Here is a 27,045-nt window from a genome sequence, read left to right as displayed (position 1 = left end):
ACCAATAGATTGTGGTCAGAATCCACACCTGTCCCTGGAAATGTCTTACAATTTAAAACCTGGTTCCTGAATCTCTGTCTTACCATTATATAATCTGTCTGATACCTTCTAGTATCTCCCGGCTTCCTCCATGTATACAACCTTCTTTTATGATTCTTGAACCAAGTGTTAGCTATGATTAAGTTATGCTCTGTGCAAAGTTCTACCAGGAAGCTTCCTCTTTCATACCTTACTCCCATTCCATATTCACCTACTACGTTTCCTTCTGCTCCTTTTCCTACTATCGAATTCCAGTCACCCATGACTATTAGATTTTCGTCTCCCTTCACTATCTGAATAATTTCTTTTATCTCATCATACATTTCATCAGTCTCTTTGTCATCTGCGGAGCTAGTTGGCATGTAAAGTTGTACTACTGTGGTAGGCGTGGGCTTCGTATCTATCTTGGCCATAATAATGCGTTCACTATGCTGTTTGTAGTAGCTTACCCGCATTCCTATTTTTTTTATTCCTTATTAAACCTACTCCTGTATTACCCCTATTTGATTTTGTATTCATAACCCTGTATTCACATGACCAAATGTCTTGTTCCGCCTGCCACCGAACTTCACTAATTCCCACTACATCTAACTTTAACATATCCGTCTCTCTTTTTAAAATTTTCTAACCTACCTGCCCGATTAAGGGATCTGACATTCCACGCTCCGATCCGTCGAAGGCCAGTTTCCTTTCTCCTGAGTAGGCCCCACCTGAATATCCGAATGTGGGAGGATTTACCTCTGGAATATTTTACGCAAGAGGACGCCATCATTTAACCATTCAGTAAAGCTGCATGCCCTCGGAAAAAATTACGGCTGTAGTTTCCCCTTGCTTACAACCGTTCGCAGTACCAGCACATCAAGACCGTTTTGCTTAGTGTTACAAGGCCAGATCAGTCAACCATCCAGACTGTGGCTCCTGCAACTACTCAAAAGTCTGCTGCCTCTCTTCAGGAACCACACGTTTGTCTGACCTCTCAATAGATACCCCTCCGTTGTGATTACACCTACGGTACGGCTATCTGTATCGCTGAGGCACGCAAAGTCCATGGTTAATAACATTTATTTTATTTAAAATGCTTTAAATTTTTCACATTAAAAATTCGGAGCCATTACTTTTCTCATGCCCTCGTACGTTGTACTCGACTTATTGTCCCACTGTCTTGAGGTAAAGTAACCACTGGCCTTGCATGCGCAAGGGTCAGAATTTTTTTTCAGTATATGGATTTTCTGTTTCATATTGTTGTTCGAGCATCGACTAGCACACGTCACCTTATCTGAGACAGGTTTATAACCCGCATTCTCAGTTCTGAACTTTAGGATCGAAACAATAAACATATAAGAGAATAAAATACGAATGGTGATAAAAGTGCCTTGTTAATACACTCCTGGAAATTGAAATAAGAACACCGTGAATTCATTGTCCCAGGAAGGGGAAACTTTATTGACACATTCCTGGGGTCAGATACATCACATGATCACACTGACAGAACCACAGGCACATAGACACAGGCAACAGAGCATGCACAATGTCGGCACTAGTACAGTGTATATCCACCTTTCGCAGCAATGCAGGCTGCTATTCTCCCATGGAGATGATCGTAGAGATGCTGGATGTAGTCCTGTGGAACGGCTCTCCATGCCATTTCCATCTGGCGCCTCAGTTGGACCAGCGTTCGTGCTGGACGTGCAGACCGCGTGAGACGACGCTTCATCCAGTCCCAAACATGCTCAATGGGGGACAGATCCGGAGATCTTGCTGGCCAGGGTAGTTGACTTACACTTTCTAGAGCACGTTGGGTGGCACGGGATACATGCGGACGTGCATTGTCCTGTTGGAACAGCAAGTTCTCTTGCCGGTCTAGGAATGGTAGAACGATGGGTTCGATGACGGTTTGGATGTACCGTGAACTATTCAGTGTCCCCTCGACGATCACCAGTGGTGTACGGCCAGTGTAGGAGATCGCTCCCCACACCATGATGCCGGGTGTTGGCCCTGTGTGCCTCGGTCGTATGCAGTCCTGATTGTGGCGCTCACCTGCACAGCGCCAACCACGCATACGACCATCATTGGCACCAAGGCAGAAGCGACTCTCATCGATGAAGACGACACGTCTCCATTCGTCCCTCCATTCACGCCTGTCGCGACACCACTGGAGGCGGGCTGCACGATGTTGGGGCGTGAGCGGAAGACGGCCTAACGGTGTGCGGGACCGTAGCCCAGCTTCATGGAGACGGTTGCGAATGGTCCTCGCCGATACCCCAGGAGCAACAGTGTCCCTAATTTGCTGGGAAGTGGCGGTGCGGTCCCCTACGGCACTGCGTAGGATCCTACGGTCTTGGCGTGCATCCGTGCGTCGCTGCGGTCCGGTCCCAGGTCGACGGGCACGTGCACCTTCCGCCGACCACTGGCGACAACATCGATGTACTGTGAAGACCTCACGCCCCACGTGTTGAGCAATTCGGCGGTACGTCCACCCGGCCTCCCGCATGCCCACTATACGCCCTCGCTCAAAGTCCGTCAACTGCACATACGGTTCACGTCCACGCCGTCGCGGCATGCTACCAATGTTAAAGACTGCGATGGAGCTCCGTATACCACGGCAAACTGGCTGACACTGGCGGCGGCGGTGCACAAATGCTGCGCAGCTAGCGCCATTCGACGGCCAACACCGCGGTTCCTGGTGTGTCCGCTGTGCCGTGCGTGTGATCATTGCTTGTACAGCCCTCTCGCAGTGTCCGGAGCAAGTATGGTGGGTCTGACACACCGGTGTCAATGTGTTCTTTTTTCCATTTCCAGGAGTGTATTTTGAGAGTAATATAACGAATTTGATTTCAAAAAAACAGAACAATGAGGTAGATGAATTAGGGCACTTTAGCAATATCAAAGAAAGACACTTGCTTTTTCTTGCAGTTTTAAAATAATCACTCCGTTTAAAAACTCTGCGAAAAGTATTTGAAAATAACTTTTAAAGCCGTCCATTATCTTCAACTGTGTCATGTTTGGTGTATTTTTCGTGATTATTCTGTACACTGTGTACGGTGTTGATACCAGCACTGCTATGTTCCATTTCTCTTATTTGATGTGTGAGAGAAATTCTCAGTACTAAAATATTTAGGTAATAGATAATGCACGCTACTATGGTGATTCAGGTTTCAGTCTGAAGTTTTATTCCACTTCTAAATTGTTCAGTGTTGTTACCTTGTGAAACTGACTACATGCCTCTCTTTGCACAGCGTGAATGAAAATTTAAAAATGGAGTGCTATTATTTCTGTGAATTAATGCGTTTATCCGATACTATTAAAGAAATGAAAGATAGATGTAAGTAAATATCCTAGTATGACTGGCGTGCGTTATTATAAGAATACCACAAAGGGCGTACTGCATTATTCATGAATAGTATCTCAGTGAAGTACTCGCTCTCTTCTGCAGTTTTATGATTTTGCACCTTCGGTGTAACTGTTCACGCATAGAGAATGTGTGGTCGTATTCGCGTCTGTTTCGTTTCATTAATATAACTAAAATCCGAGTTTTTTAGATAAAAGTCAAGGCAACACACACATGGTCCTAACCATCTTTCACTTTCGTGACAGATACAATAACGAAAATTCTTAACGTACGATCAAATTCATTTTCTAACAATAGTATAAAATACACACACAGGTGGGGGTATTATAAGCTGGTGAGAGGAAGACACAATGCACCTGTTTATTCCGAAAAGAAAGCTGTATTCAGAGATGAAATTTATTCGACGTCATGTAACATCAATAACAAGAATTTTATAAAATATCAATTTCTCAGTTTCAGTCACTTTTACGATCCGATATTGATGAGAATCAGTGCGTTTCGGCTGCCTGTTGCATCATCATCTTCCTAACTGTTATTTATACATCGGTTTCAGTGACATGACGAGAAGGGTTCCTGCTGAGAGTGCCAGTGAGGTTACGTTCGAATGTTAATGTCCCAGTCTCGATTAATTAATTTACTTTATTGTGCTATAATCTAGATATTTTATATTTGGATAGTCTGGACGATATCATGACTTACATGTTGCGGGAATGTATCCTTCTCTGCCACTAGTAGCACAGGAACACGCACAACCCCATTACTTCACACAATAGTTGACATGTCAAAGATTATTCAACTGCTATGATACTACATACTTTTAATTACTTGGATATTTACATTTACATCTACATCCATACTCCGCAAGTCACCTGACGTTGTGTGGCGGAGGGGACCTTGAGTACCTCTATTGGTTCTCCCTTCTATTCCAGTCTCATATTGTTCGTGGAAAGACAGATTATCGGTATGCCTGTGTGGACTCTAGTCTCTCTGATTTTATCCTCACGGTGTCTTCGCGAGATATACGTAGGAGGGAGCAATATACTGCTTGACTCCTCGGTGAAGGTATGTTCTCGAAACTTCAACAAAAGCCCGTACCTAGCTAATGAGCGTTTCTCTTGCAGAGTCTTCCACTGGAGTTTATCTATCATCTCCGTAACGCTTTCGCGATTACTAAATGATCCTGTAACGAAGCGCGCTGCTCTCCGTTGGATCTTCTCTATCTCCTCTATCAACCCCATCTCTTACGGATGCCACACTGGTTAGCAGTATTCAAGCAGCGGGTGAACAAGTGTACTGTAACCTACTTCCTTTGTTTTCTGATTGCATTTCCTTAGGATTCTTCCAATGAATCTCATCTGGCATCTGCTTTACCGATGATTAATTACATATGGTCATTCCATTTTAAATCACTCCGAGTGCCTACTTCCAGATAATTTATGGAATTAACTGCTTCCAGTTGCTGACCTGCTATATTGTAGCTAAATGATAAAGGATCTTTCTTTCTATGTATTCGAAGCACATTACACTTGTCTACATTGAGATTCAATTGTCATTCGTTGCACCATGCGTCAATATGTTGCAGATCCTCCTGCATTTCAGTACAGTTTTCCATTGTTACAACCTCTCCATATACCACAGCATCATCCGCAAAAAGCCTCAGTGAACTTCCGATGTTATCCACAGGTCATATATATTGTGAATAGCAACGGTCCTACGACACTCCCCTGCGGCACACCTGAAATCACTCTTACTTCGGAAGACTTCTATCCACTGAGAATGACATGCTGCGTTCTGTCATCTAGGAACTCTTCAATCCAATCACACAATTGGCCTGATAGTCGATATGCTCTTACTTTGTTCATTAAACGACTGTGGGGAACTGTATCAAACTCCATGCGGAAGTGAAGAAACACGGCATCTACCTGGGAACCCGTGTCTATGGCCCTCTGAGTCCCGTGGACGAATAGCGCGAGCCGGGTTTCACACAATCGTCTTTTTCGAAACCCATGCTGGTTCCTACAGAGTAGATTCCTAGTCTCCAGAAAAGCCATTATGATGTGTCGACAGAAGTGCCGACACAGTGTTATTTTGAGGGGGCCGATAGGCACGCTATCTAACGCAGACGGGCGTGAATTCTGGAACAAGATACGTTATGACTGCTATCAAGAAAATAAGTAGCTTTGGAATATACTTAACTTTAATGACTCCTTGTAATACATCTCTCTTGACTATACAAATGCGACTCGTAAGATACATGCAATGTTACAATTGGCGCCTTGCTAGGTCGTAGCCTTGGACTTAGCAGAAGGCTATTCTAACTGACTCTCGGCAAATGAGAGGAAGGCTTCGTCCGTATTGTCGCTAGCAATGTCGTCCGTACAACTGGGGCGAGTGCTCTATCGTATATCGAGACCTGCCTTGTGGTGGCGCTAGGTCTGCGATCACACAGTGGCGACACGCGGGTCCGACATGTACTAAATGGACCGCGGCCGATTTAAGCTACCACCTAGCAAGTGTGGTGTCTGGCGGTGACACCACACATTACACTCGAACATAATACGTGTTCCAAAGTTTTACAACTGATAGACGTTAGAGATATAGGTCTATAGTTCTGCACATCTGTTCGACGTCCCTTCTTAAAAACGCGCATGACCTGTGCCCTTTTCCAATCTTTTGGGACGCTACACTTCTCTAGGGACCTCCGGTACACCGCTACAAGAAGGGGGCCAAGTTCCTTCGCGTACTCTGTGTAAAATCGAACTGGTATCCCATAAGGTCCAGCGGCCTTTCCTCTTTCGAGCGATTTTAATTGATTTTCTATCCCTCTGTCATCTATTTCGATATATACCATTTTGTCATCTGTGCGACAATTTAGAGAAGGACCTACAGTGCAGTCTTCCTCTGTGAAACAGCTTTGGGAAAAGGCATTTACTATTTCGGCTTTTAGTCTGTCATCCACTGTTTCAGTACCATTTTGGTCACAGAGTGTCTGGACATTATGTTTTGATCCACCTACCGCTTTGACATGACACCAAAATTTCTTAGGATTTTCTGCCAAGTCAGTACACAGAACTTTACTTTCGAATCAACAACACGTGCGTTTTTGTATAAAAATATTTGCAGCATGGCACATGTTAAACAGTTTGATAGATCAGTATTTATTAAGTTATGCAATATTATTCAGTTTCTTATTCAACCGAACCAGGTGTCTGTATTTCCTTTTTGCATTATAGGACAAACATTCTTTAGGTTGCTTCACTGTTTATGGAAGAATGCGTTTCAACAATAAGAAAGCGGATCCGACATGGATTTTACCCTGCGCATCTCCACGAAATTCGAGTTTCACTGTCGCCACACTTCGAATATTGAACATAATATTTGGCAGGTCTGAATCTTCTGTCGATCGTCTGTTGCTGCTACACAAGTCTCCTGGCTAAATTTCATAACGTAATCGTTAACCTTTGACAGCCAAAACTCTAATTTCACACAGCAAGATATTTCCAGGAGATTGACATTGTCTGAATATTCCAAGATGGCAAAACACCGTCCTACGGAAATGGTAGTATTTCACAGACTTCAGTAGAGGTGCACACCGGTTATTACCTAGTGTCAGTAGTCATTTGCTCGTTAACTGGTTATTTGCAACCACAGCGTTAATGCCAAGTCTATGTCTAATGCTGAAACCGATAAAACTCACAACGGAGGTCATACGCTGTTACGAGAGTAATCCCAAATGTAACGTCTCTTACTTTTTTTTAAGTACATAGAGACGTTTATTTCTACAATGTTTTACATCAGTTTACAGCTTGAACATTTAGCTATTTTTAGACATGATCACCATTTCTGTCGATGCATTTTTGTAGACGCTGTGGCAGTTTTTGTATGCTCATGTCATACCAGCTCGCCGCCATGCTGGCTGTTCAGAAAGTTATGAACCTCTTCTTTCACCTCGTCGTCGGAGCTGAATCGTTGGTACCACATTTAACGCTGACAGGTACTGTGAGACTCTGAAAAAACTCAAACGGGCAATTCAGAACCGGAGAAGAGGAATGTTGAGCAAGGGCGTACACATTCTCCATGACAACGCTTGCCCACACATCGCTCGGCAAACCGTTGCTCTCCTGCAACAGTTTCAGTGGAACATAATCACCCACCCACCCTGTAGTCCTGACTTGGTGTCCAGTGACTATCACCTGTTCTGTTTGACCAGAAAGTGATTCAGCTCCAATGACGAGGTGAAAGAAGAGGTTCACAACCTTTTGAACAGCATAGCGGCGAGCTGGTATTGAAACGTCCCCTTAGACTGTGCTTGAACTGACACAAAGTACTTTTAGCGCAACGCAATCTGACTTTCAATAATACCTACAAAAGAATGGCCCTGACTAACAATAACCTATACCTTTCATGAATCACTTACCTCACAAAAATCTTCGTTACTCAAACTATTGCAATACAGCGAGCGCCAATACTGCCAGCTAAATAAAAGATTCTAACTACTGAAGGCACTAACTACTGACAGGCATAGTTAGCAAATGAAAGATTTCGATAGAAACAAACAATGTATTTACCTTAATAGTGTTCAAAAGTCATAATATATATATCAGTTCATGACATCCAGTCTTACAAACTTACTGTCTCTGATGGACACACGTCCAGATCATCCGCTCTCAAAACTCCGCCATCTCTCTCCCCACATCCACCACTGCTGGCAGCTCACCTCCAACTGCCCAACACTACAATAGCGACTTCCAACAATGCAAACTAGCCACAGACTGCACACAAGCAACGTCAGTGATTTTCATATAGAGCGCTACATGGCGTTACCAACATAAAAACCTAAACAGCCTACTTACACTATGACATGGGCATACAAAAACTGCCACAGCGTCTATAAAAATGCATCGACAGAAATGGTGATTATGTCGAAAAATAGCTAAATGTTCAAGCTGTAAACTGATGTAAACCATTGTAGAAATAAACAGGTCTATGAACACATAAAAAATAGGAGACTTTAATTTTGGGATAATTACTGACATGTAATGGTTGTTGTCAAAGGAATATTTGGTTTATTTGTTTGAGTTATTCGGAGTGACAACATGTAATTAAGAACGGTGAGAACTAGAATGACAAACGTACCCTAATTATATCAAATATTTATTCAATTTGTGAGAACCTAAATAACTTACCACCTAGAGGCCATGTAACAATATGCAAGAACACTCACCTCTGCGGAGTCGATGGAGTTCCCGGCACCGCCTCTGTGTGCAAGACTGAAACGACCCAAACTGGTCACACTGACAGGTGTTGCACTCCTTCCAGCTGACCTCGTTCGGGGTGCACAGCCGTATGATACCTGCAAAAGAGGGTAACATCAGTTCGAAGCAGCAGCATAAGGGATAAGTCGTGTGCGCCCGCACTGATTTGAGGCATTCTGTCATCGTCGGCGTTATTCACGTTCTTCTTCCTGAGCTGCAACAACGGTTGCTCTTAAAAGGATGAGGAGATACAGCCTGTACAAAATTATTAATTTACTTCTTGTTTCCTTTATCTTCCGGTTTGTAGGTGTAGCGCAATCAACGGTGGCCCTTTTGAAGTAATGAACACGTACAGGTAAGTGAGGGCAATAACCTGCACGTTGCGTCCTTAGCTGCCTTGACGACATCTGCACGATACAGTAACTTAGTAAGACACCGCCCTGTTTACTGCTACATCAGTTTCTGGACTTACTTTTCTTATTCACTCGAAAGTAATTATCATTTAAAAACATCCACAGACATTCAAATCAGTTTATTACGTAAGACATACAGAGTTTTATCTAATAATCAAGGACCAACAAAATACAAAAAAATGCTTCCAGAATGAGATTTTCACTCTGCAGCGGAGTGTGCGCTGATATGAAACTTCCTGGCAGATTAAAACTGTGTGCCCGACCGAGACTCGAACTCGGGACCTTTGCCTTTCGCGGGCAAGTGCTCTACCATCTTTTTTTATTTATTTTTTAATCTCATTTTTGTTCGCTTTCGTTTGTTGAATCTGCTCGGGGCGGACGTCGTAAGACACCCGTTTAAGTTCGTTGTTGATCGATTAACTCAGTTTTTTTATTACAGAGGGCTGCTAACCCCCTGACCGAATACGCTGAGCTACCGTGCCGGCTAACCATCTGAGCTACCGAAGCACCACTCACGCCCGGTACTCACAGCTTTACTTCTGCCAGTATCTCGTCTCCTACCTTCCAACCTTTACAGTAGCTCTCCTGCGAAGCTGTAAAGTTTGGAAGGTAGGAGACGAGATACTGGCAGAAGGAAAGCTGTGAGTACCGGGCGTGAATCGTGCTTCGGTAGCTCAGATGGCAGAGCACTTGCCCGCGAAAGGCAAAGGTCCCGAGTTCGAGTCTCGCTCGGGCACACAGTTTTAATCTGCCAGGAAGTTAAAAAAAATGCTGTTTAATTATTGTGAGACATTTGTTTTCTTTATGCTGTTACACCTACAGATCGATTATATACTGACATTTTAATGTTTACTCCATTTTTGACGAAACTGTAGGTTTGTCTAATAATTATGGCCCAACAAAAAAATCTGTTTAATTACTGCGAGACATTCGTTTTCTTTATGCTATTACACCTACTGAGCAACTGTTTACTGATATTTTAATGTTTACTCCATTTTTTGAGGAAACTATAGTTTACAGCCTTTAAACTCACAATTACGGACAACAGCTGTTTCACTTCGACATTCAAACACTGCCATTCTCCAATGCATGTGGCACTTTAGTCTACATCGCCTCATGTGTAACTCCGTCCGTGCGATGTGGCCGTGCGGTTTGAAGCGCCATGTCACGGATTGCACGGCCCTTCCCGCCGGAGGTTCGAGTACTCCCTCGGGCATGGGTGTGTGTGTTGTTCTTGAGATAAGTTAGTTTAAGTAGTGTGTAAGTCTAGGGACCGATGACCTTAGCAGTTTGGTCCCTTAGGAACTCACACACTTTTGAACATTTTGTAACTCCGTCAGTTTCCTTCATTTCCACCAGCCTGTATTAGTGTGTTTCGCATTTAGTGTTGTTATTGGGGGAGGAGGAGGAGGAGGAGGAGATTAGTGTTTAACGTCCCGTCGACAACGAGGTCATTAGAGACGGAGCGCAAGCTCGGGTGAGGGAAAGATGGGGAAGGAAATCGGCCGTGCCCTTTCAAAGGAACCATTCCGTCATTTGCCTGAAGCGATTTAGGGAAATCACGGAAAACCTAAATCAGGATGGCCGGAGACGGGATTGAACCGTCGTCCTCCCGAATGCGAGTCCAGTGTGCTAACCACTGCGCCACCTTGCTCGGTGTTGTTGTTATTGGGCCTGTTAGACTGTATAAGAGGTGGGAACAGCTTTCAGATATTGAGTGATCACTGTGAAGGACAAGGAGAAACCGCGTTTCGTGTGAGACAGCACTATCAGCAGCTAACAGAGTGCGAAAGTGGCATCATTTATTGCTTGAATTTGGCCCGCTGGTCGAATCATGCAATATCTGCCGGGTATTCCACGCCTGACAACGACAAGGGAAGATCGCCGTAGTCTCCACCAAATTCATCTGCGACTGCTATCCGAGAACAAGCAATTCTGTGCCGTCCCGCATCATTGGTCGCAGACCAGCAGCAGCCAGACGATGCGTAGGCTACCGTTAACACCACAGTACAATCGGCCGGGTTTGGAGTGCCTATGTGGCCGGTTAGCGTGTTCTGCTGACGAATGGCATCGCAGTGGCATCAGTGGTGAAACACGGTGCTGCTGTAAGACAGATGACAATCGTAAATGTAACGGCACAACGGGAGGCACGGACGGCCTGCGTCATCACGTGCTACCTGTCACGCGACTGTACTGAGGTATCATTTTTCAACAGGACAATGCTCATCAATAGATAGCACCTGTCTCTGTGAATAGTGCACCATGTTTCCCCGACAGAACGGTGTGGGACCAGTTCTGGCATCCATTCGGCCCCAGCACCAGTATCTACTAACTATTGTGGGTTAACTTGCCTCACGAGATGAAACTACGACTTTATGACACCCTCCTCAACGGAATAAGGGAGGCATAAGTATCTGCCAGAGGAGGTCCAATATCATATTGATTTGTGGGCTCATACTGCCGAGTTTTTGCAAATATTATACGATGCTATAATTAATGAACTAACATCACATTCCTTCTCAACCCGTGAAATTTCATTTCTTTTAGGCTTCCCGTTCGGAGCGTTCCATTTTTTTGGTCAGTTTGTGTGTATTAATTAAAATTATTACTTGGATTTAATTTTGCATCATCATCTTCAAGTAGTCCCCTTCCTAGCGAATACAGTGACTTTAGGGTTCCTGCCACTTTTAAAATGCACCTTGGAAGCTGACTTGCAGAGGGATTTCGTTGAAAGAAAGACCGGATCGACTCGAAGACGATGTTAAGTTCCCTGCAGATACGCAATGCTGCCTCTATGTGCCTTGAGATATTTGTGGCACAAACTTTACCACAGTCCTTCTTATCTTCAATTCTTCTAACAGAATACTTTCACAGTCGTAAATTAAGTGTGTACCTGACATTAAAGCATTGCCTCTAAACTCTTCATTCAACATTTGGTGCAATCGTGCAGCGATTCCTACTAGTTTAAAGCAAAAATTTATTCATGTAATTCCCTCCTTACAATAAGTTCCTCCTGCCACCGAACTTCACTAATTCCCACTATATCTAACTTTAACCTATCCATTTCCCTTTTTAAATTTTCTAACCTACCTGCTCGATTAAGGGATCGGACATTACACGCTCCGATCCGTAGAACGCCTACTGGAAAATTAAAGAGACCTTTGGAGAAAAGAGAACCACTTGCATGAATAGCAAGAGCTCAGATGGAAACCCAGTTCTAAGCAAAGAAGGGAATGCAGAAACGTGGAAGGAGTATGTAGAGGGTCTATACAAGGGCGATGTTCTTGAGGACAATATTATGGAAATGAAAGAGGATGTAGATGAAGATGAAGTGGGAGATATGATACTGCGTGAAGAGTTTGACAGAGCACTGAAAGACCTGAGTCGAAACAAGGCCCCGGGAGTAGACAACATTCCATTAGAACTACTGACAGCCTTGGAAGAGTCAGACCTGACAAAACACTACCACCTGGTGAGCAAGATGTATGAGACAGGCGAAACACGCTCAGACTTCAAGAAGAATGTAATAATTCCAATCCCAAAGAAAGCAGGTGTTGAAAGATGTGAAAATTACCGAACTATCAGTTTAATAAGTCACAGCTGCAAAATACTAACGCGAATTCTTTACAGGCGAATGGAAAAACTGGTAGAAGCCGACCTCGGGGAAGATCAGTTTGCATTCCGTAGAAATATTGGAACACGTGAGGCAATACTGACCCTACGACTTATCTTAGAAGAAAGATTAAGGAAAGGCAAACCTACGTTTCAAGCATTTGTAGACTTAGAGAAAGCTATTGACAATGTTGACTGGAATACTCTCTTTCAAATTCTGAAGGTGGCAGGGGTAAAATACAGGGAGCGAAAGGCTATTTACAATTTGTACAGAAACCAGATGGCAGTTATAAGAGTCGAGGGACACGAAGCAATGGTTGGGAAGGGAGTGAGACAGGGTTGTAGCCTCTCCCCGATGCTATTCAATCTGTATATTGAGCAAGCAGTAAAGGAAACCAAAGAAAAATTTGGAGTAGGTATTAAAATCCATGGAGAAGAAATAGAAATTTTGAGGTTCACCGATGACATTGTAATTCTGTCAGAGACAGCAAAGGACTTGGAAGAGCAGTTGAACGGAATGGACAGTGTCTTGAAAGTAGGATATAAGATGAACATCAACAAAAGCAAAACGAGGATAATGGAATGTAGTCGAATTAAGTCGGGTGATGCTGAGGGAATTAGATTAGGAAACGAGACACTTAAAGTAGTAAAGGAGTTTTGCTATTTGGGGAGCAAAATAACTGATGATGGTCGAAGTAGAGAGGATATAAAATGCAGACTGGCAATGACAATAAAGCGTTTCTGAAGAAGAGAAATTTGTTAACATCGAGTATATCCATACTCGTAATATCCATACAGAAAGTGTGTACAGGTGATTTAGATACAGATAATCAAATTCTGTCATTTTAACTGTTATTGTCGTTCTTCATTGCAATGGGCTCAGTTCCAAGCATCCCTCCTACTTCGACTGTCCTTCCTTTAACAATACAGCGCTGTTTCCACGTAGAACGGGCTTATTTGCAGTATTGCTAACGATGCATTATCCCGGCATGTAAGCGCTTGTTAGTCCAAATGATACACGTCGTTGCATACTTACGGCTAATGCAGCTGGCTTTACAGGCTGCATCCTGAAAATAACGTCTTGACAGGATAGGTGATGCCGAATACAGCAGACGTTTCAGATAACCAGTGGACGAGAAGGCACCGCTGTGTAGCTGTGGCCACAAAACGATAGCCAAAATCAGCGACGAAAGCACGGAAGTCTACACCATCGAAGAGTAAAAAAGGTTTAGAGGACGCAGTAATCATTCGCAGCATGCCAGGAATTTTTGCGAGGGAGAAACAAAACATTTCTTCTTTGATGCCAACTTGTAGAGGCGTTGGAAGCAGAAATTGCGGACATTTTTTAAAAACTGTTTGAGAAAATTAGTATGTAATTTATATCCTCTTTTTCGTTAGCGCGGTAGATTACAGTTCCTGGCCTTGTTTGAATAAAAGTTCGTTCATGCCCTCAGTAGGAAGTTTAAACATTAAACTCTTGGGCGTCAGGATTCTTTAGTAAACACATTGCACTGAATGCTGTCACATGTCGATTACCATGCTGTAGTGATGTTCCTGTATTGCATCTTAATGTCTTCACAAAACAATTTCTATTAGTTATGCTAAATTTAGTGTACTTGACTCAATACTCACAAGCAGCAGAGAAAAATCGCGTCTAACAATATTATCGGTGGCTAGAAACTGAAAAGTTTTCCCGGCTTCTAATTGTGCAGCGTGAACAATTACTTAGTTATTTAATCAGTAACGGCGCTCGCACAACGGATTTTGGCTGGGGAAAGGTATGTTAAACGCTGTATTTCTGACCCGTGGTTTCCTTTAGCTGATAATTTGAAATACGAAGTTAGGCAGCTATCTTCTTTTATTCCTGATTTCGTTCTTAGCGACTGACTCTTCCCCTTCACTATTAGTTTACAACTTGCACTGATCATTTACTTTATTGGTGAAATGCTGTCTGTAAATTACTTTTTAAATTAAGTGCAATGCAAGTCTGCAGTTCTAAGATGATCAGCAAGGTCTGTATTGGCTACTACATGTAATGTTACAAGCAGAGAGCAACAATAGTGAGTCTTATACCGTGTCTCTTTGTGGCTTGGTAGGTAATTGAGTAAGCTAAATACTACTGTACATACCCAAAGATGCCGCGTTCAATCCTCTGTCATTCCTAATAATTTATTTGTCACATTATCTACCATTCGTTTAAGTTTGAAAGCAACTCCTTGCATTTCTAAGTCGGATGTGTTTCTGTAACCTATTTTCTTTCCCCTGATGAGAATGTGTGCCAAAACAGGAGTATTTTGTAATCGTATCGAATCTTAAACCAATAAATTGCATTCATCAATGGTACTGTAACAATGGTGTTAACTGTAGCCCCGCCTTTCCTCCTGACTCTTGTAGGACATCTTCCTGCTGAATAAAAGATAAAAATATGGAGCACAGTACAATTTTCCTCTAAAAAACAATGTAGGAGGTATCTAATTTCCTTACAATGTGTATCTACATGCGGTTGGCAAGTATTTTACAATAAAGAGCAGCAACTTAAGATTTCAGATGTTTTCTGAGGTCATGCCAGAATTTGATGGCGGACGGTATTCGTTTCTGGATTTGCAACGCAGATAGTGCAGCATACACAAAGGTAAAGTACCTGTAAAGCAAATAGTCATATCAAAGTTTCGTTGTGAGTCCATCGTTGTTTTGAAATATTTTAGAGACCACACATTTTGAACAATGAAACCGTATTGATATACTGTTTTTGTTTATTCTCTTCTGTTCACTGATCCCCCTACGTATCTTCATTAAATAGTTCGTTACGATTACTACATTGCGCCTCGTGAGAGGCATAATACGATGGTTGGAACTTTAATAGTGGCAAATATTTATTTACAGCTCGTACAAAATAGATACGTGTTTTAAAGTTTTACTGACCTTCAAAGTAGTCACCAGCACTTTGTATAACCCGTTACCAGCGATGTGGAAGTCGTAGGATACTATTAGCAGTGCAAGTTGTGTTGACAGCTCTAGCGGCGCGGTCTATTGCCCGATAAATTTGTAGCAGTTCTGAAGCGAATGCCAGGAAGTGTTTCCTTCAGTTTAGAAGTCGAATTGAACTTACGAGGGCCTACGTCAGGGGTGGTATAGCACTTAGCAGCCCCATCAGTGAAACAAATAAGCAGCAGCTTGCACTGTACGTGCTTGAGCATTGTCCTGCAAAATGATGGTCAGGTTCTACAGAAAGTGTCATCACTTCTGTCCCTATGCTGTTCATTTTTGGAACACAACCTACGACCTGCTTAGAGACGGAAGTGAAGAGCTGCATCTAACCAGCCTTCGGACTCAAGACCACAACAACAACAACAACAACAACAACACATACGTTACTGAACTGCAGATGAATAGTAGAAAATTCATAACCGCAATTCGTCTGAGGCAAAGGTACTTCGCATCATCAGAAATATTCCGGCCAACAATAGGGAGAACGAAAAAGGAATGTAGAGTTAATGAAACATATATTTTGCAAAAGGTATTGTACTGTGTACCTCTAGCGTAAATAAATTGGCAACAAGATTGGAGGGAGGCAAAATCGAAACGTATCGAAAAGAAAATAGTTCAAAATAATAGCGAATTTATAGAAGAATTATAGGAATTTTTATATTCGGATCAATTGAAGACAATGACTGGACTGACTGGGGAAAAAGTGTGAGAGCGGTGTTGCTTTTGGAACGCTACCTGTGTTTTCTGTAACTGTACTTTCGGTGTGACTGATAAGGAAAGTTTACAGTCAGTGTGTTCTCCACTGCTCCACTACTGCCGTATGTCAGCGAGAGATGGACATTGAATCTGAAATCCATTCAAACACCGTGGTTTACTCAGTGATCAACCGAGAGAGACATTCTGGGAAATACTACACTACTGGCCATTAGAATTCCTACACCAAGAAGAAATGCAGATGATAAACGGGTATTCATTGTACAAATATACTAGAACTGACATGTGATTACATTTTCACGCAATTTGGGTGCATAGATCCTGAGAAATCAGTACCCAGAACAGCCACTTCTGGCCGTAATAACGGCCTTGATACGTCTGTGCATCAAGTCAAACAGAGCTTGGATGGCGTGTACAGATACAGCTGCCCATGCAGCTTCAACACGATACCACAGTTCATCAAGAGTAGTGACTGGCGTATTGTGACGAGCCAGTTGCTCAGCTACCATAGACCATACGTTTTCAATTGGTGATACCTGCAACATGCGGTCGTGCATTATCCTGCTGAAATTTAGGTTTTCGCAGGGATCGAATGAAGGGTAGAGCCACGGGTCGTAACACATCTTAAATGTAACGTCCAATGTTCATAGTGCCGTCAGTGCGAACAAGAGGTAACCGAGGCGTGTAACCAATGGCACCACATACCATCACGCCAGGTGATAAGCCACTATGGCGATGACGAATACTCGCTTCCAGTGTGCGTTCACCGCGATGTCGCCAAACACGAATGCGACCATCATGATGCTGTAAACAGAACCTGGATTCATCCGAAAAAATGACGTTTTGCCATTTGCGCACCAAGATTCGTCGTTGAGCATACCATCGGAGGCGCTCCTGTCTGTGATGCAGCGTCAAGGGTAACCGCAGCTATGGTCTCCGAGTTGATAGTCCATGCTCCTGCAAAAGTAGTCGAACTGTTCATGTTTCATACGTCCCCATCTGTTGACTCAGGAATCGAGGCGTGGCTACACGATTCGTTACAACCATGCGGATAAGATGCCTGTCATCTCGACTGCTAGTGATACGAGGCCGTTGGGGTCCAGCACGGCGTTCCGTATTACCCTCCTGAATCCACCGATTCCATATTCTGCTAACAGTCATTGAATCTCGACCAATGCGAGCAGCAATGTCGCGATACGCTAAACCGCAATTGCGATAGGCTAAAATCCGACCTTTATCAAAGTCGGAAACGTGATGGTAGGCATTTCTCCTCCTTACACGAGGCATCACAACAACGTTTCATCAAGGAACGCCGGTCAACTGCTGTTTGTGTGTGAGATATCGGTTGGAAACTTTCCTCATGTCAGCACGTTTTAGGTGTCGCCACCTGTGCCAACCTCGTGTGAATGCTATGAAAAGCTAATAATTTGCCTATCACAGAGCCTTCTTTCTGTCGGTTAAAATTCGCGTCTGCAGCACGTCATTTTCGTGGTGTAGCAATTTTATTGGCCAGTAGTGTATGAGAGACAAGAAGACATAAAAATGGACAAGACAATAGGCTCAAGTGGAAGACGTAATTATAACTGTAATAAAAATCAAACTGTAGTGGGCAGGATCAGTAGCCAGGCAAATGGATGGCCCATAAACCGAGAATGTTCCCTGCCGGTTTACGAGAGATCAGAGAGGACAGAGATAGAGCTGATGGCCTAATAGCAGGGTCGGTACATGCCTTCAGAGAATATAATAGAGCACGTAAGATGACAGCCGTCGGGTCTTCACACGAAACAGCGTGCTGCGAGGTGCGGTCCACACGGCTGAAAGGGGGCGTGGCACCGCACGCGAGCGGCTGTGATCGGCAGGTGGCGCTCCTAGCAGGAGACTGAGGCGAGGCGCTTTTCCATTTCAGCAGTACGGCTCTCGAATAAAGTATCCAGTAACCCGCACCTGGTTAAAAAACACTCTGTGTTCAGTACGAGAGTTGAGGGGTTTCCAATCATCACAGGCATAGCTTCCCTACGGTTATCTTCCAGCTGTCGTCGTTGTGTCAAACAGTGAACCTGCATTTCTGTCTTATTATCAACACGACAATAGCTCTCCTCATCATACAGGGTTGTCCACTGATAGTGAACGGGCCAAATATCTCACGAAATAAGCGTTAAACGAAAAAACTACAAAGAACGAAACTTGTCTAACTTGAAGGGGGAAACCAGATGGCGCTATGGTTGGCCCGCTAGATGGCGCTGCCGTAGGTCGAACGGATATCAACTGCGTTTTTTTTTTTCTAAATAGGAACCCCCATTTTTTATTACATATTCGTGCAGTACGTAAAGAAATATGAATCTTTTAACTGGACCACTTTCTTCGCTTTGTGATAGATGGTGCTGTAATAGTCACATACCTATAAGTACGTGGTATCACGTAACATTCCTTCCTCCCCCGGTAGCTGAGTGGTCAGCGAGACGGACTGTCAGTCGTAAGGTCCCGGGTTCGATTCCCGTCTGGGCCGGAGATTTTCTCCGCTCAGGGACTGGGTGTTGTGTCTTCCTAATCATCATCATTTCACCCCATCGGCGCGCAACTCGCCGAAGTGGCGTCAAATCGAAAGACTTGCACCAGGCGACCGGTCTACCCCACGGGAGGCCCTCGTCACACGACATTATTATTATTACGTAATATTCCGCCTGTGCGGACGGTATTTGCTTCGTGGTACATTACCCTTGTTAAAATGGACCGTTTACCAACTGCGGAAAAGGTCGATATCGTGTTGATATATGGCTATTGTGATCAAAATGCTCAACGGGCGTGTGTTGCGTATGCTGCTCGGTATCCTGGACGACATCATTCAAGTGTCCGGACCGTTCGCCGGATAGTTACGTTATTTAAGGAAACAGGAAATGTTCAGCCACATGTGAAACGTCAGCCACGACCTGCAACAAATGATGATGCCCAAGTAGGTGTTTAAGCTGCTATCGCGGCTAATCCGCACGTCAGTAGCAGACAAATTGCGCGAGAATCGGGAATCTCAAAAACGTCGGTCTTGAGAATGCTAGATCAACGTAAGTTGCACACGTACCATATTTCTATCCACCAGGAATTGCATGGCGACGACTATGAACATCGTGTACAGTTCTGCCACTGGGTACAAGAGAAATTACGGGACGATAACAGATTTTTTGCACGCTTTCTATTTAACGACGATGTGTCATTCACCAACAGCGGTAACGTAAACCGGCATAATATGCACTATTGGGCAACGGAAAATCCACTATGGCTGCGACAAGTGGAACATCAGCGACAGTTGCGGGTTAATGTATGGTGCGGCATTATAGGAGGAAGGATAATTGGCCCCCATTTTATCGATGGCAATCTAAATGGTTCAATGTACGCCGATTTCCTGCGTAATGTTCTACCATGTTACTACAAGGTGTTTCACTGCATGACAGAATGGCGATGTACTTCCAACATGATGGATGTCCGGCACATAGCTCGCGTGCAGTTGAAGCGGTATTGAATAGCATATTTCATTACAGGTGAATGGCCCGCACGTTCATCGGATCTGACGTCCCCGGATTTCTTTCTGTGGCGAACGTTGAAAGAATGGCTCTGAGCACTATGGGACTTAACATCTATGGTCATCTATGGTCTAAGTCTAGAACTTAGAACTACTTAAACCTAACTAACCTAAGGACATTACACAACACCCAGTCATTACGAGGCAGAGAAAATCCCTGACCCCGCCGGGAATCGAACCCGGGAACCCGGGCGCGGGAAGAACGTTGAAAGATATTTTCTACCGTGATCCACCGACAACGCCTGACAACATGCGTCAGCGCATTGTCAATGCATGTGCGAACATTACGGAAGGCGAACTACTCGCTGTTGAGAGTAATGTCGTTACACGTATTGCCAAATGCATTGAGGTTGACGGACATCATTTTGAGCATTTATTGCATGAATGTGGTACTTACAGGTAATCAAACTGTAAGAGCATGCATTCTCAGAAATCATAAGTTCACATAGGTACATGTATCGCATAGGAACAACCGAAATAAAATGTTCAAACGTATCTAAGTTCTGTATTTTAATTTAAAAAACCTACCTGTTACCAATTGTTCGTCTAAAATTGTGAGCCATATGTTTGTGACTATTACGGCGCCATCTATCACAAAGCCAAAAAAGTGGTCGAACTAAAACATTCATATATCTTTACGTACTACACGAATATGCAATAAAAATGGGGGTTCCTATTCTAAACAAACGCAGTTGATATCCGTTTGATGTATGGCAGCGCCATCTAGGGAGCAAACAATAGCGCCAGCTCGTTTCCCCCTTCAAGCTAGACAAGCTTCATTCTTTGTAGTTTTTTCGTTTGACGCTTATTTCGTGAGATATTTGGCCGTGTCACGATCAATGGACCACCCTGTATAGATGTTTTCCTTCTTCCACCTCATGTGCCTACTTTATTTCTTGCTCTTCACCTGAACAGTTAACTTCTTCAACTTTTTCTTTCTATTTGATCCATTCTCTACTGAAGTCACACATTTCTATTACTATATAAATTGTTATCATTCAAAAGGAATGTTATTTTGTGGGAAACGTACTTAACAGAATATTAACAAGATTACAGAACTATATAACTTGTGATGAAACCTTCTCGGGCTTCCATTCAGGTGACTACGTCGAAATTCCGCGCCGTTTCGACGAGTGTCAAAAACTACAACTGCAAATGTCCGGTGTATGGGCGCCGGTACATTGGGCAAACAATGCCCTGCATCTCACAACCGTGCATGGAGCACATTAGATGCGCACGTCTGGGACATAAAAACAAATCTGTAGTGGCAGAACACAGCCTCAGTGAGGGACGTGCGTTCGAATTTGAAGAAACAAAAATGCGGCTTTTGACAGAAAAAAAATAGTTCAAACGGCTCTGAGCGCTATGGGACTTAACATCTGAGGTCATCAGTCCCCTAGACTTAGAACTACTTAAACCTAACTATCCTAAGGACATCACACACGTCCATGCCCGATGCAGGATTCGAACCTGCTATCGTAGCAGTCGCGCGCTTCTAGACTGAAGAGTCTAGAAACGCTCGGCCACACCGGCTGGCCCTTTTGAGAGAGCATCATTAAAGAATGAACTGACAGTCTCGTCAACATGAACGAGAGATAACAGGTAAGTTCGGCATGGAACCGTGCACTAGAACCTTTACCAAGAACGCAAGCAGCAGTTGACGCTACTCGAGTCTGGGTGCATTGAATGCACCGAGAGTCGAATGAATCCGCGCCCCGCACCAAAGCTTGCAGCACTCCGCGCCTGGGGGAAGAGATAGGGAGGGATGGCCGCCGATCGGGTGTATGTATGGGAGATTCGCTCAATCTCTGCACTTCTCCAGAAGGTGTTGAGAGTGGCACTAGTCGCGGACGTCAAAGCACGCAGATGGAAGCCCAAGAACATTTCATATATATATATATATATATATATATATATATATATATATATATATATATATATATATATTACTTACATTACTTACTTCACATATGTATTACTTAAATTCATCATTATAGCTTGTTATTACTAATTATACTCAACTGAAATACCACACTGGAATAATACATTTTCCAATTAGTTTCTGCAGTCTAAGATGTTACTTGCTTCTTCTATCATTTATCTTTTAAAGAATTGCTTCTGTATTTCTTCTGTCACGACAAGATTTGTGCTACTTGATTCTCTGTCCTTTTCATGGTTGGTAAATAACTGTTAAGTGTCATTCATGCAGTAAATTTATTTGAAAAATTACTGAGTTAAATTTTTTCGAAGTGTTTTATTTATATTCGAAGCAGTCATTTTTTGTATGACTTTAACTAACCAAAATGGTAAATTGTTATTTTGCAGGTAGCTGTTTTAAAAAGGATTGCAACCGCTACTGATCAATGATAAAACGATTAGAGCCCCATGTTGTCCTTTTCGTAAATTACTCACTCATTAGAGAAAGAACCTGTCTAAGTTTGAGTAAGAGGCCGACGGCATTAACTTTTTTGCATGGTGTAAGCATTTCACGGAAGTCTCACGGTCAAAAGTGTATTGAACAATGTCGTGAGCCATTCATCATGCATTGGTCAAACATTCAGCGATGGGAGAACAGGTAGCTTAATTACTTAACATTGAAATAAATTGTTTTAGTAGCAACTACTCGGATAATGAGAAACATTCCCATCGCTGTTGGAATATTCCTTCATGACGCAAAATCTCTACGCGAAACTTTTAAAACTTTAAAACTTTAAGGGAGTTATTGAGGAACTCAAGATAAGTAATAACACAAGAAACTGAAGATAACTTCTAGCAATGAGTATTATGGTCAAGCGAAATGTGTACAGAATACAGTCTTAAAATCTCATTACGTCAGATGAAATTTATGGCCTTTGTTGATAAATATTAATACATATGTGGATAGTAACAAACAACACAATAGTTGAATGATTTCTTACTTTCATGTAATTTTCTCGAACTTGAAGGCACATTTCAACACACGCTTAGTGTTAGCTATAAACACACTCTACAAGGATAGGTGTTGACGTAATCTCTTTCCAAGATGATAAATATAAATAAATAAATTCATCCTCTCTATGTTGCATCCCATGGAAATGCCTATTACTTCGAGTAACTCACACCTTAAAACGGATTTACCTTTTTAAATTTTTATCTTGTTCACTTTTCTTTGTCGACTTTCTCTGAAACAATATATTTACTTACTTCAAAACTATTTTACTTGAAAGAATAACCATGGGAAAACAAAATCACTTCGTCACAAAACAGACCTTAGGAACTAATAATTGCACACGGTACTGGCCAATCTTTAAACCACTCTGTATCGCTATGACGGACTAAGACAGAAGTAATTTACTACAGCCCACAAGGTGTCGAATAATCGAGAAGCTTCTTAGAACTGCACATGCAGGAATGATGTTACCAACAGTTCTGACGTGCTGAGTTGTTGGGGAAGACGTGGTGCGAAGAAAACCGTTTCAAATGGATGGCATGCGTCCAGTAAGACGGTGCATTCTATAAGATAATAAGTAGTTCAGCATCGATGAAATGTAGCATGGCAAAGAACTGAAGACGTGCACAAGAACCGCTTTTTAAGAGTGGGTAACCGATGAGAAAAATACGACATGCCAGAACTGCTTAAGTTGGCAATACTGCAAGATCGCTGTAGATATGAAGATAGCTTAAGCAAATGTCGTATACCAGAAGAAGGACTTTAAGCCATCAAACAGCCCGCAGACCTGTCAGTGTGCAGCTGACAGCGGGGATGGCGAGAAGAAGTGAAACGGACGGAAAGGAAAAAGTAAGTCGTGTGCAAAAGCACTAAACTAGCGATGTGTGACCCAGAACTTCTTTCGGTATAATAAACGACGACTATGAAATTCATCCACCATTAAATATGCAGTACAAAATAACTGATGATGAGTTAATATAAAACATTCAATGCAACCTACAACAATAAAATGTTGATTATGCAGTTTCATGAATGAGTGATAAATCCTAAACCTGTGGAAGACAGTGGAAGTTATCTCTCTATTGGAAAAGGACAGCAGAATGAAACGTCGTACAAGCAGAGCTTTAGTCTGCTGTCTCCTGTGTACAAGATCTAGTAAAAAATCCGAAATAATAGAACAACAGTTCTAACTGAGTGAGTTCTCCAAGAAAGATGATTTTGAAAAGTACTTTCTTCCATTGTTTTTTTTGTAATAAAACGACTCGTAGACAGAAGAAGAACATTTCATCTTTAAACCCACATTGTTATATATATATTTGGGTAGATAATCGAAATATGCTATGGCCACAATGAGTAACAGGGCTACAGGCCACACATCAAAAGGGCAATCGAAAGCTTAATTAATGAAATAAAAATAGCGATAAATATTACTGAAGAAAGAGACAGATGAGATAAAAAACAGTTATTTTCATTGATGAGTCCTTTATAACTGATAATCAGGGAGTTATTGAGGAACTCAAGATAAGTAATAACACAAGAAACTGAAGATAACTTCTAACCATGAGTATTATGGTCAAGCGAAATGTGTACAGAATACAGTCTTAAAATCTCATTACGTCAGATGAAATTTATGGCCTTTGTTGATAAATATTAATACATATGTGGATAGTAACAAACAACACAATAGTTGAAGAAATGTCACATTTTACATATATTGACTGTGGCACTATGTAAAGGGTGTAACGTTTATAAGTTGCAGATATTTTTGTGTGGGTACCTTAATATGTACACACATCAATGTGATGATTGTTTCATGTCTCCCTCGAACATTCTTTTCAAAAACACATCACAAACTTTAAGAGCTGATGTTTTCTACACGGTTGTTACTGCACCACTAAGTGGACTACGCCAGTCAGTATAGACTACCCGCATCGACGCTGCAACACATGACCTGCTGCCAAGGGGAAAATCGGCGTTAATGGATGGCTCTTGCCACATGTACACTACTGGCCATTAAAATTGCTACACCAAAAAGAAATGCGGAAGATAAACGGGTATTCATTGGACAAATATATTATACTAGAACTGACATATGACTACATTTTCACACAATTTGGGTCCATAGATCCTGAGAAATCGGTACCCAGAACAACCACCTCTGGCCGTAATAATGGCCTTGATACGTCTGGGCAATGAGTCAAACAGAGCTTGGATGGCGTGTACAGGTACAGCTGCCCATGCAACTTCGACACGATACCACAGTTCATCAAGAGCAGTGACTGGCGTATTGTGACACGCCAGTTGCTTGGCACCATTGACCAGACGTTTTCAGTTGGTGAGAGATCTGGAGAATGTGCTGGCCAGGGCAGCAGTCGAACATTTTATGTATCCAGAAAGGCCCGTACAGGACCTGCAACATGAGGTCGTGTATTATCCTGCTGTAATGTAGGGTTTCCAAGGGATCGAATGAAGGGTAGAGCCACGGATAGTTACACATCTGAAATGTAACGTCCACTGTTCAAAGTGCCGTCAATACGAACAAGAGGTGACCGAGACGTGTCACCAATGGCACCCCGTACCATCACGCCGGGTGATACGCCAGTATGGCGATGACGAATACACGCTCCCAATGTGCTTTCACCGCGATGTCGCCAAACACGGATGCGACCATCGTGATGCTGTAAACACAACTTGGATTCATCCGAAAAAATGACGTTTTGCCATTCGTGCACCCAGGTTCGTCGTCGAGTACACCATCGCAGGCTCTCCTGTCTGTGATGCAGCGTCAAGGGTAACCGCAGCAATGGTCTCGGAGCTGATAGTCCATGCTGCTGCAAACGTCGTCGAACTTTTCGTGCAGATGGTTGTTGTCTTGCAAACGTCCCCAACTGTTGACTCAGGGATCGAGACGTGGCTGCACAGCCATGCGGATAAGATGCCTTTCATCTCTACTGATAGTGATACGAGGACGTTGGGATGCAGCACGGCGTTCCGTATTACCCTCCTGAACCCACCGATTCCATATTCTGCTAACAGCCATTGGATCTCGACTAACTCGAGTAGCAATGTCTTGATACGATAAACCGCGATCACGATAGCCTACAATCCGACCTTTATCAAAGTCGGATACGTGATGGTACGCATTTCTCCTCCTTACACGAGGCATCACTACAACGTTTCACCAGGCGACGCCGGTCAACTGCTGTTTGTGTATGAGAAATCGGTTGGAAACTTTCCTCATGTCAGCACGTTGTAGGTGTCGTGTGAATGCTCTGAAAAGCTAATAATTTGCATATCGCAGCATCTTCTTCCTGTCGGTTAAATTTCGCGTCTGTAGCACGTCACCTTCGTGGTGTAGCAATTTTAATATCCGGTAGTGTACTAGGAGGTATTACCAAACCTAAAAACATAGAGCTTGCAACAGCTATCATTATCAGTCTGCAAATGATGTAAATACTGATGTAATGTTGCTCAGTATACTGTCCTCAGTCACCAACAGAAATATCTGCACTTACTCCCCTTTACACCCTGTATTATATGATAACGATGTAGGAGAACAACCGCATGTAGACTGACAAGAAGTGAAGCAGCCAGAAGACATGTCACTTCGCACATGTATACACAATTGGTGGGTATGTAAATGATTACAGTTGTAATTCCCTTTGGCAGGTAGAACACCATCAGAGTGTTTTAGTATTGTTTGTGTTTAGTGCTGTTACCAGCCCTAGTAGGGAATATCAGGGGCCTGAACGACGTCGAAGGACACGGAAACGGCGCGGTCTCGAGTGGGACAGCGACATCCGCATCCGACAGATGCTCATTGTGGGGCTCCATTTGGGCAGTCGGTCGCATCGTACAGTGTTCGCATTTGTGGGACATTCAGATGTGACAGTCCGATATTGGATGGCTTGGGTATGTAAGTGCAGGAATATTCATCTTCAAGGTTTTTGTCGTCCATGTCTGACCATCACATGGGAGGACCTCTGCATTTCCACACTGGAGCTCTTTCATATCTCCTCTTACCACCCGAGTCTAAGTAACGGACTCCTTGCAACACCCTTTGTCGTCCCACACCATTGGGCAGTGGATTCCAGCAGTTAGAATAGGGAATGGCCGTCCCATGTGTAGCCTGCTGTTAACACCACAACACAAACGGTTGCCTTTGGAATGATGCT

General features: G+C 43.1%; 1 protein-coding gene across 23 annotated transcripts in view; it reads right to left on the bottom strand.

Annotated features, from left to right (window-relative positions):
- The window catches only part of LOC126438125 (putative mediator of RNA polymerase II transcription subunit 26), an 89,873-nt gene that overhangs the window by 47,315 nt on the left and 15,513 nt on the right, over positions 1-27,045 (bottom strand). For all 23 annotated transcript variants that reach the window (XM_050090497.1, XM_050090506.1, XM_050090491.1 and 20 more), the window contains exon 2: positions 8,613-8,741. In XM_050090497.1, coding sequence (XP_049946454.1) covers positions 8,613-8,741 — 129 coding nt within the window. The remainder of the gene's footprint in view (positions 1-8,612; positions 8,742-27,045) is intronic.

This window comes from Schistocerca serialis, unplaced genomic scaffold (assembly GCF_023864345.2).
Source record: "Schistocerca serialis cubense isolate TAMUIC-IGC-003099 unplaced genomic scaffold, iqSchSeri2.2 HiC_scaffold_1260, whole genome shotgun sequence".
NCBI lineage: Eukaryota > Metazoa > Arthropoda > Insecta > Orthoptera > Acrididae > Schistocerca > Schistocerca serialis.
Note: the sequence above shows the minus strand (reverse complement) of the source record. Positions and strands in the feature narration are given on the sequence as shown.